At 40.2% G+C, this 11,810-nt stretch overlaps 1 protein-coding gene across 1 annotated transcript in view; it reads right to left on the reverse strand.

The window, feature by feature from the left end:
• The window catches only part of HSD17B3 (hydroxysteroid 17-beta dehydrogenase 3), a 37,882-nt gene extending 26,072 nt beyond the window's left edge, over positions 1-11,810 (reverse strand). Inside the window, exons 1-2 of the mRNA XM_077148719.1 lie at positions 11,532-11,810; positions 7,890-7,936 (exon numbers count right to left, since the gene is read on the reverse strand). Coding sequence (XP_077004834.1) covers positions 7,890-7,936; positions 11,532-11,688 — 204 coding nt within the window. The 5' untranslated portion in view covers positions 11,689-11,810. The remainder of the gene's footprint in view (positions 1-7,889; positions 7,937-11,531) is intronic.

Raw genomic sequence — 11,810 nt, forward strand, 5'->3', positions numbered from 1 at the left:
CACCTGGCCAAGTTGACACATGAACCTAACCATAACTCTAAGGTTCACACAAAAACCTATACATAAATATTTATAGCAACTTTATTCATAATGTCAAAAACTGGAAAAAACCCAGATGTCCTTCAGTAGATGAATGGTTATACAAACTGTGGTGCATCCACACCATATAATACCACTCTGCAAAAAAATATATACATATGTACTATTGATAGAGGCAACAACTTAGATGAATCTCCAGAGAATTATGCTGAGTAGAAAAATCCAATCCCAAAAGATTATACACTATATGACTTTATTCACATGACATTTTTAAAATGACAAAATTGGAGAATTGGAGAACAGCTTATTGTTTGCCAGATGTGGAAAAAGGGGTGGGCAGGGGGAAGTGGATGTAGCTATAAAAGGGCAGCCTGAGGGATCCCTGTGGCAACAGGATGTTCTGTGTCTTGAGTGAATCAATGTCAATATCCTGGCTGTGACATTGTACTATGGTTTTATAAGTTGTACCACTGGGGGAAACTGGTGATTTCCAATTATTTCTTACAACTGCCTGTGAATCTACAAATTATCTCAAAATAAAAAGTATAACCATAAACAAAAGTTAAAAAAAAATAATAAACCCATAGAAATTAGATGACAGTGGTTTTAAAAGGGGGTTGGGGGAATGTGGGTGGAACAGGTAGGCATGGCATGGGGCTTAGCCAGGGTGAATGGAAGCCCAGCTTTGGGAGGGCTGTGGAACCGACTTTGCCTGTAGCCTACTGGGCTTCTTTGCCCACAGGCCAGAACAGTGGCACATCCTCCCTTAGGAAGTTCTGCCTAAGACTGGGCAGAACTGACCGGGAGACCTAAGTGGCAAGGCCATAAATTTGATGACACCTTTTCCTGACCTAATACTATTTGGTTGTCCATAATTATTGGGTTTTCTCTTGTAGCCTACAGTACCTAGAGGTAGATGAGACCTTCAGGTTTCCTTCCCCAGAACCCAGCCACCAGATGCTCTTACAATATGAGCAAGTGTGCTGGTTTGAATTTGTGGACCCCAGAAAAAGACATATCCTTTAATCCTCATTCAGTATTGCTGGATGGGAGTTTTTTTGTTTTTGACTTTTTTATTGTACAGTATAACATATCTGCAAAGCAAAGAAATAAAAAGTGATAAATTTATCACTGACCCAGTAATTCCACTCTTTAAGGAATCTACCCAAGACAAGTAGAAACTTACTTCCAAACAAAGACTCATGCGGGAATATTCATAGCAGCATGATTCATGACAGCCATAAGGAAGAAAACAACCCAACTATCCATCAGCTGGTGAATGAATCAACAAAATGTGGTATATCCATGCAATGGAATATTATTCCACAATAAAAATGAAAGAGGTACTGATTCGCGCTCTAGTCTGAATGAACCTCAAAAATATTACACTAAGTGAAAGAAGCTAGACTTAGAGGTCACCTTGTATGGTACTCTTACCTGACATATCCAGAAACCTCTAGTGGTAGCCTGGGGCTAAGAATGGGACTAGGCATTAACTCACCTGGCTGAGGGTAAACAACTCAGTTATTTGAATTTAACTAAAAACACAAAAACATTCTGAACCACTTAAAATGGGTGAATTTTATGATGTGTAAATTATACCCCAATAAAGTTGTTCGACATAAAGTTAACCCACATGTGTACCATACCATCTAGGCTGAGGTATTTTAAAGTAAATTTCATTCACTATAGTAATCTTCAGCTACAACTTGGGACTGCTTATGACATTGCCTATGACAATGACAAGTTCCACCCCTGGCTTGGAATCTGTGCAATGAGGTTTCACTTTATAAAAAGACAATAAAAAAATATCCAGACACATAGAAGATATAATTGGGGGTGATACTCTACATCTGTTGTTCCTTTTCAATAGCTGATTTTCTAAGTGTATTTAAACATGACATATAAAAAAGTCTATCTACTGACAGTTTAGCTGGTACCCAGCTATGATTTCAAATGAAAATGAGCCCACAGAAAAATCTCTCAAAGATTTGCATGTCAATTTGATTGACCCTTGTTAGAATTCCCCAGGACCCTCAGCCCCCCACCCCCCACTCTCATGATGTAGCTAGCCCTTAAGATATGTCTCCACACAGCAGTTGCAGACTGCATTCCTGCAATAACCCTTTGACCCAGCATTCACCCTTTGGCAATTGCATTCCTGTGTTAATTCTGGATCCGTGCCTGCCAACACTATAGCGGCTGCCGATAAGAATTGCTAAATCCCCAACTTTCCATGCCCACCAAAGCCACACCTCGCACCTGAATCCCTTTACCCTCCCATCCAGCCCAACACCTTATGCTTTCAATACTCAGGTCTTCCATCATATATATGTATTTATCAAAGAGTTAGGAATCTTAGAGGTACCTCCTCACAAAGTTGGCAATGACTAACAAGCTGTGACTTATCCCCCCATGACAACAACCCCCATCCACTGACCTACAAGGCTGCCTGAGCAAACCACAGCCCACGTGCTTGAATGTAACCCATCAGTGAACAAAGAAATGAAGAAAGAAAACTATGGTTCTCTGTTGGCCCCAAACCCACCCCACCCAACCCCCGTCTAAAACCAAGTACTGCTACCTATCCTAAAAGGCCACTTTTCCTTACCTAATTCCCCACCAATCATAATATAACCCATCAGCTATACTAACTCCTTCTTGCCCCACATAACACAGTATATATAATGCTGTATGACCCTCCCAGGGGTGGGTTGAAGTTTATTCTTCAGACCTCCTCTGCCCAGAGAGCTTTTCAATAAACTTCCCGCCTGCAGTCATGTCTCTGCGTCCTGGTGTACGCTATTTTTCCTAACACCCGAGATAACTTTCATTCTGACCAGACTAAGAAAAGGAGGGGGTGGTGGGAAGTAATTTCCCTAAAAGCAAGACACCTTCAGTTTTGCCTGTCTCACATTTTCATCTGAAAAACAACCACCACACACACACACAAAATAATAATAATAATCAAGGGCTGCTCCATCTCAAGGCTGAACCCTGCCCAGTCCTATCTCTCTCTCTCTCTCTGTCTCTCTCTGTCTCTCTCTCTCTCTCTCTCTCTCTCATTCTCTTTCGTTCACTTTCTCTCTCTCTATGGAAAATTCCCTACCCATGCAGCCAGCCCTCATTTGGAGTCAAGCAAAAGGATGGCTAAAGAAGTAGGCACATTTGTCTCACAATTCAATTTGCATTTTCAGCACAAAGGATGTTCTCTGCCTAGTGGGCTTCTAGCCTCTTCTTTTTAATTGAGCCATAGACATTTCAAAGTTTCCACATGAAGTGGTATGGGCAAAAAGAGGGGAATGGCCAACCCTTGACTGTCTGGGTGGCCACTGTTCCTTTTGTCTGTTTGGGCAGGACTCAATTTTATATACAGAATGTCCAAGCTGAGAGGTTTCATACACATTTCCATCCCCCCCTTTCCAAATACTTAAGCCTACAGAAGCACTCCCTTTCCCAGAATTCACTAGCAGCCTCCATCTAAAGAAGAAGGACGGCTGTTGTCATGAATAGGTCTTGTTTGTCCTTTAGCTGTTCGGTCAAGGAAGGTCCCTGTGGCTGCTAATGGGTGGTGGGAACAGGAGAGGAGACAGGGCTTTCATTGCTCAGCAGTGAATAAAAGAAAGTACTTGAATTCAGGTGCTAAAAGGAGGGGAAAGGAAGTGGGAAAGAGGGTGGGGTTTGAGCAGTGTTTTCAGAGGTTGGAAGGCCAGGCCCATTCTTGTTCTTTCTGCCCACCCACCTCTCTCCACACTTTTTTCCACTTGCTTTGAGTAATGCTTGAAATTCCTTTATCGGGAGGCAAAGCCTCTTTGCAACTCTGATGATAAATATAGATTAGCTTTAAAATGCTTTATAGAAGTACTTCTTTTCCCTATTCCTTCCAATAAGTGCAAATAAACACTTGGACACTATATAGAAAACAGACATAAGGAAACCCTGAGAGGCAGAGAGAAAAAGGTGGATGGTGTCAAGACCTAAACGATGACAGAGTTCCCTGAATTTTCTTTTGAAATCATATCTCTCAGACTTGTGCTGGAGAAGCCACCAAACCAAAAACTACAACAGGTACCAAAAAGCAAAAAGTCCCAGTAAAGCCTGCTCTCACTAATCAAAGAACCAGGAAAGGGTCAACCTAACAAGATAAAAAAGTTTTAGACAATGACTACACTACTCTAGTCAAGCATCTCAGAAAAAGTCGGGTCTCCTACTTGACTCCAGCAGCAAAGGCTGAGGGGGGAGCCTGGACTTCTTTCCTTCCTTCTCTCCTCACACAATAATGAGCCCCAAATCCTGCTAGAATGGTGTCCAAGAAGACCAAGGAGAGAGCTGGGTCATCCCTGCCACTCCCCTCCTATGTCAATGGAGATCTAAACCCCCTCCCTTGGCTGGAACAAGGCACCCTTCCCTGTTCTTACTTCTTCCACCACCACCACCACCCCATGATAACAGAGAAGGCCTAGTGGAGAGTCAAGACTTTCATCAACTGTAACAACGAGGCTACAGCCCTCCCATCACCTGAGTGTCCTTGGAGGACTTCTGGGGAGCAATATTGAGTCACTCCTGACCCTCCCAGCCACAATGGATAGCAATGGCTCATGGTTTCAGAGTTTGTAGCCTTCTGGCTGACCAACAATCCTTGGGTTCCTTGGCTTTCCCATCACAGGGTGGTGTTCTCTCCTTTGTCTTCCAGCTTGCGACTCCTCCTGGTGGCTTCCTCTCCATAAGACCTCCAGGAATAGGAGTAAGACCCATCTTATTCGATTGATTGCATCTTAACTAAAAATGACATCTTCAAAAGACCCTCGTTACAATGAGTTCACACCCACAGGAATGGGATTAAGATCTTAAGAACACGGTTTCTTTCGTTTTGTTTTTCTGGAGTGCATAATTCAACCTTCCACAGAACCAAAAAAAAAAAGACACAGAGAGCGAGGTCTAAGAGGGTTTCAAGTATGAAGCTTCAGTGTCTTCTCCCTGCAAAGTCAGGATGCCTTCCCAACAGGCACATTAATGTGTCTTATCAATCAGGGAAGCTCACTCAAGCTTTGGTGTTCAAAGTTTTTATTGGAGTTTCATTATGTACGCACGATTGATTGAATTAATGCCAATGTGACTGAACTCAGTCTCCAGGCCCTCTCCCCTACCCAGAGGTCAGGGTCAAACCCCAATCCTTTAATTACATGGCTGACCTTTCTAGTGTGGCCGGCCCCCACCCTATGACTGACAGTGCGACGAGATCCCACTTTGAGTAGCCTCATTAGCACAAACCATCAGTTGTAGTCTGTGCATGTCATGAATAACGAAGACAAATCTATCACTCAGGAAATCCCAAGGATGTGGAAAGTATACCTAAGGCGTCAGGACAAAGGCCGAATCTCATTTTGGAGGCCAAATTCTTACTCTACAGCCATCATCCCATTTGTCCTTATACATCCCAAGTGGAATTATCATTGTCTCCAGTTTTTTGATGTGGAAATTGAGCCAGTGAGCATCCAAGACAGGATTTGAACAAACATATGTCTGACCCCCAACGTCACAGTTCACAGCCTCCCAAAGTCTGAACTGCTCCCCTTGTAGCAGCCATTAGCAGGGAGAAAAGAACAGGCCCTCTGGGAGGGAGGAAAGTCTGTATAAAGGAGAGGTTGGGAAACTGTAACTGAGAAATCAGGATTTAAGGGATGATTTTGATTACTGAATCATTATATAGATATTCCTTTTTGCTTTCTGACATATTGGAGTAGATAGAGGGAAACTCCTGAAATTTCTAAATGGTAATGAGATGCTTGATCTCTGACAATGATTGTACACCCCTCATCTTCTGCCCCTGTGACTGTAAAAACCTCATGACTAACCTTCATTTGTACCTAGTTACCCAGTTTTCCGACTTTAGAATCTTGTGATCGCTTAAGACAACACCTAATGTTTATTAATGATGGGTTCTGGGTCTGCTCAGAACTAACCCACCCAAATCTAAAGTTATCTTGATAACTGAGACTAGATCGAGCAAAAAATGGGCCCACCTGACATGCGCAGTAGCTTAGACTTTAACCTACAAGTCACCTACACCTCAATCCACCGTTTTCTTTCATACATTCTGTGATTAGGCATGTAATCAATCCGCGCATGCTCAATAATCAGATCACCTCTAATTACATCATCTGGGGCCACTGTGCTCGTGATCCTAAACCCTGCCCATCTTTTCTCGAATAAAACTAACCAAATTACTGCAGTTCAGGGAGACCCATTTGGGCCACCAGGCCATCTGCTCTCCCACAATGCATGCAGTAATAGATTCTTTCTCTCTTTGAACCCCTGTGTCTCGGGAATTGATTATCGAGCACATTAGACAAAAGAATCCACGAACCTTTGTCTAACAACAAACTCATAAAATTGTTTAACACAGTCTTGGAAAAAAACAAAAAGAAAAGAAGATTCTATAAAGAGAAAAACCAAGCAAGAATTAGTTTGGAACAGAAATAGAAGTTTAGAACATGAAGGCTGTTAGGCAGTATCTTTTGTGTTGGTAAAGACTCTGAAGCCCAAAAAGGACACATAACCTGTCCAAAATCTCCAGACAGTTTGTGTCAGAGTGGTTTAAATTATTAACTGAAACCCACATTTCCTGATTCCCAGGTCATTGCTTTCCTAAGGAAAAAGAAAAATAAAGAAATGACTAGCTAAGGAGAACATCCACATGGGGATCTTCTCTAAATAGAAAAGTAGCTGAGGCTTGCGTTATCAAGGGGTCAGCATGAATCTGAAGAATGAATCTGGATAATTGGAAGGAACTTGAATTGCTCAGCAATCCAGAGAACTTAGGTCATGACCTTTAGGATGAGGTATTAGGTCCTTTCCAGAAACTCAATCTAAGGTGGGAAAAAAGGCTCTTGCAGTTTCAATGCAAGCAGCTAGAAAAGATCTCCTTCTTTTGAAGAGATATTGCTTTGTTATGAAAGACATATTGCTTTGGAACTAGCTGCAAACCATTCTGGATGTTAACAAACCTGAACCATGCCAGTTAACAAAGCTCTCAGTGCTGGTATTTCAGGTCTGTCAACCATCCTCTACCCTCTGATAATATTTTGGCACTGACATCCTGCTTCAACTTTGCTTTTTTTTTTTTAAGCTAAAGAGTTCTTTGCTGTCATGGTTCAGGTTTGTTAACATCCAAAATGGTTCTGCCAAGTGTCTACCATGTGGGTTGCCCTGTGTCATTTTGCACGACATGGGAATAGCACTTCAACATGTCTTTTGGGAGGGTTACACAATTCAACCCATAACACCATCTGCCTATTTCTAGATATGCAGTGGATCATGCCTGCAGAGAAATACCCAAAGATACTAAACATATTCCAGTAACTCTCAGCTCTGTCAGACAGTTTTTATAATATAATATTTTGCAATACTTATTAACCTTCTTGAAATGAAAGTCACAGATAAAATGTCCTGCCTACCCAAATCATTTTTTTAATCACTATATACCTCACTATAGTGTAAAATAGAAATATAAGAACAGTAACTTATAATGTTTTTAATATTATGTGTAAGCATATAGCACAATGACACTAGAAATAGCAATGCACCTCCCCCCCAAAAAATTCCTAAAACAGTCCCTAGGGACCGTGCCATTTGAATATCCCTATATTAATCAGTGGTGTCCAGGGAGTTGAGATTATGATGTTTTTTAACTGTCTTTTTTTTTTTTTTTTTTTTAGAAAAAGGTTTTCTTCTGTAATGGGGTATATATTACTTTTATAATAAGAAAACCAGTTTTGGGGGTACATGTTACAATGGCTATGGTGTGTTTAATACAATGGGGGTACAAGGTCTCCAAGAACAAAACTTACCTCCAAGGAATAAGCTTTCCCAATCCCATCTCCTGCTCCAGTAATCACTGCAAAAAGAAGAAATGTTCTTAATGGTGTTAAATGCTGGGATTGATCTTTAAACTTCTCTTTCTCACTGGCCACATTTTCTTGCGGATACAGGGTCCAAGACACGTGATATTATAAAGCCATGCTCCTTTCTCATGCCTCACTCCACTGAACTAGTGAACCTACTGGCTCTTGACAACCCCTTCCTAAGCATTTTTTTTTTTTTTGAGGAATTGGTTAGGACATGGAAAAGACACACCAAAATGATACCACAGCCAGGAAACATTTCACTGAGACCCCGTAAAGATTTAGACAGTTGTCAGTCTTAATTCCTCAAGGGCAAGGAGTGTACTTTATTATCCCTCTCCCTGGGCATACACCATCATTGCTGGGACATTTCAAGGTTCCATCTAAAAGTCATGTTAGGCCTCCTTCCTGTTCCCACCCCCAGGGACCTGCAGCAATCACAGCCTATGGAGATAGGAAAGTCAGCCAAGAGGAAAATGAAGAAATGCAAACAAGGAATGTGATGAAATGGAGGAACATAAAAAATTTCTACTTGCTACATCGATCAGTTGCTACATAGCAATCAAATCTGTCTCCCAGTCCTTGTACATCCAACATTACATACATATATAATGGTTCAGAGCCTAATATAAGTGTCATCTGTGTGAATTGAACAATTTCAAAATTCCCTACAATCCATTATATATGAAGCTGCAATTTACCTTTGCACCAACAACTAAAGGGTGTGCTTTGAAAAACTGTGAACAAACAATGCAATAAGCTTACTTAAGAATAAGTGCAGGTCAAGTTGTACAAGCTTTAAGCAATATCAGAAACACCCTTGTTATATCAACTGTTAATGATTTTTAGCTGTTTATTTATGTGCTTATAAATTGATCCTTGAATACTATTGTTTCTGGGTTATTTTCCAGCTCACTTTCCCCTGCATTATGGGGAATCCTCACAAGCATCCAATATGCTGCCTGTACTATAGTTAAGATAATAATATCCATGATAATGGCTGACCACTATTAAGTAATTACTTTTCTACCATACACTGTTTTTTTTCATACAGTTTTAAATGTTTTATATCCATCATCTCATTTAAAGTCCAAGCAATCCTTTAACACAGAAACCATCCTTATCCTTATTTTATAGAAAGGAAATCAAAGGAGAGAAAGTTCTTAACTTGATCAAGGTCAAATTGCTAAAAATGATAACAATTCTGGAGGCTACTCTTATGCTAGCTTTAGCTAGATATTGCTAATTACCACAGTTTGCCAAATCCCACCCAAAACCATTCCTGTCAACCCTAAAGAACACTTAGGGCTTTATCTGAGATTCTACAAAAGTTTCATGCACTAAGATTACTTTCCAGAAACCTACAACCTCCAGATGGCTTCCTAGGCCAGACAAGTCCTGAAACCCAGAGGGCCCAGTCTCTCCAAGAACATCAACCAGTTCCATCCCCCTATTCCATATTACGGACACCCCTTTCCAACATGAAAAAGTTAAAATGGGCATAGCCCTAATATCCCCTAAAGATTGGGAGAAAGTTCAAAGGAGATGCAGGAGTTATACAGAGAAGATAGGGTTTAACAAATGAGTGTGAGTGCTGAATCATTATATTGATATCTCTTTCAGTCTCCAGTGTCTTGAAGCAGCTAGAAGGAAAAACCTAAAATCATAGATGCAACCCATACCAAACTCTGAAATCTCTTCTATAAGTATTTGTTACAATGTACTTTGAAATGTATTGCTTTTGTGTGTATATGTTATATTTCACAATAAAAATGGTCTTAAAAAAATGATGACAACAAGACTTGAACCCAGACTTTGAGATCCCAAGTCTGCAAAGAAACACTAATGAAATAATTAGGAAGTTGACCACAGAGCTCAGGGTATTCTCTCTCGGGTGGTTATAGATTTAGACTCTAATTATCAGATTTTCTTCTTGCTCCCCACTCAAACATATTTTCTCTCTGAAATGTGCTTATGCCCAAACACATTTTACTCTTGTCAATAATAACTCTATTCAATACTGACTGAAAAACAAGTTAAGGTTATGTTTGTTTGTTTGTTTCCTTAATTTGAGTCAACAAATTCTCAATCTCTGGCCCCATTTAAGTTCTTTTGGAATGTGGGTACTTTTTGCCCTACCTGTTAGGCAGCAGTTTTGCAAAGTTTTATGTCCACGCAATATGTGATTATTTGAATGCTGGTGGAGCGGGATGTTTGGAGCTAGAACACTCAAGCTATTAAGCAAGTTCACTGAAAACACCTATTTGGGGGATTCAAACACACACACTGCAAATGTGACAATTAAAAATCCATTTTTTCAGGGAGTGTGAGGGTAGTTCCGTGGTAGAATTCTTGCCTGCCATGCGGGAGACCTGGGTTCAATTCCTGGCCCATGCACTTCCCAGAAAACAAACAAGCAAGCAAAGAAAGAAAAATCAAGCAAACAAACATTCAACAAATGGTGCTGCAATAACAGGATGTTTACACGGAAGAAGAAGGTAGTGTGACCCCTGCCATACAGCATACAAAAAAAATTCATTTTTTCATTCCAAACTATTTCTCATGCAGTAATGTTTTAATTTCCTTTGCTAAGGTTGTAGGGTTGTTATATTTGACAAATTAAATATACAGGATGCCTGGTTAAATTTGCATTTCATATAAACAACCATTAACCTTGGGTATATGTATGTCCCACAGAATATCGGTGATATAATTTACTAAAAAAAAGTTCATTGCTTATCTGAAATGCAAATTTAACTGGCTGTTCTGTGTTTTCTTTTGCTGTTGTTGTTGTTTTGGGAAGCCCTATAAAGGTGTTTACAATCTCTCCTACTTGGTATGGGGTGGTATTTTTTTAAAGCAGCTTAAATTCTTGTTTTTTTCCCTAAGTCACTGGTTTTCTTGGTGTCCAATCAGGAATTGTAAGCCCCTGCAAAGACCTTCACACTTCATTCAAGATTTTTAAACCACATCCTCATCTCCTTTACCTTTAGCCCAGTTATGGGTTCTGAAATATAGCCTGCTGGTTCTAGTAGATAAACTGTCTTCGGGAAATATTTAACAGATTTGAGACACATACCAGACCCAATTCCATATCTAGCAATCGTGAAAATGTGACTTCATATAGATCTTTGCTGCCTTGATTTTGTAACATCCTCACTTCATAAAAGGGTTTGCAGGTGTTTCTTTTTAATAAAGTGAATTATTTAGATTTGAGTATTTTTAAATGCTTTTTAATAAAATGAGTGCACCGAGGTTTTGTAAATTTAGAGAAGTTACAAAAATGTCTGCATTAAATATTATTTGTAGCATCAGAGAACTACAGAAAGAGAGAAAGCCAGCTTGTCAGTTTTAAAAGACAAACATATAGATGAGAATTTGAATAGCATTCCCACCTAGTTATGTCCTTCCTGCCCCACTTTTTGTTCTCCTGACAATTCTAATTTCACTCATACTTTTGTTCCCACAAATATAACCATCAAAGGGAATTGCATCTTTGATTTCCATGGGAAAAGATGAAATATAAATTTTTAGACATAAGTAAGAAGCCAGGAACAAGAGCAAAGAAGAAATAGAAATTTTCTTTACCTGCCCACTGTCCCATTGATTGCAAGAAAGAACTTGGCACAACTTTCCAGAAGTGCAGGAAAATGCATTTGGAGAATCTCACAAACCTCACCAGGTAGACCAGGCACACCAACACCCCTACAAAAATGAAGAGCTGTGCAGGTATAACTTCCCCCATGACTAGACTGCTGTGTCAAGCTTTGTCCTGGCCACCCTTCAAATACCTTCTAGATCATAGCTGCTCCGGAGGCCTGTCTTAGCACCACTCTTGAGTCATTGGCTGCATTCCATTAAGTTGGG

This window comes from Tamandua tetradactyla, chromosome 2 (assembly GCF_023851605.1).
Source record: "Tamandua tetradactyla isolate mTamTet1 chromosome 2, mTamTet1.pri, whole genome shotgun sequence".
NCBI classification, from domain to species: Eukaryota; Metazoa; Chordata; class Mammalia; order Pilosa; family Myrmecophagidae; genus Tamandua; species Tamandua tetradactyla.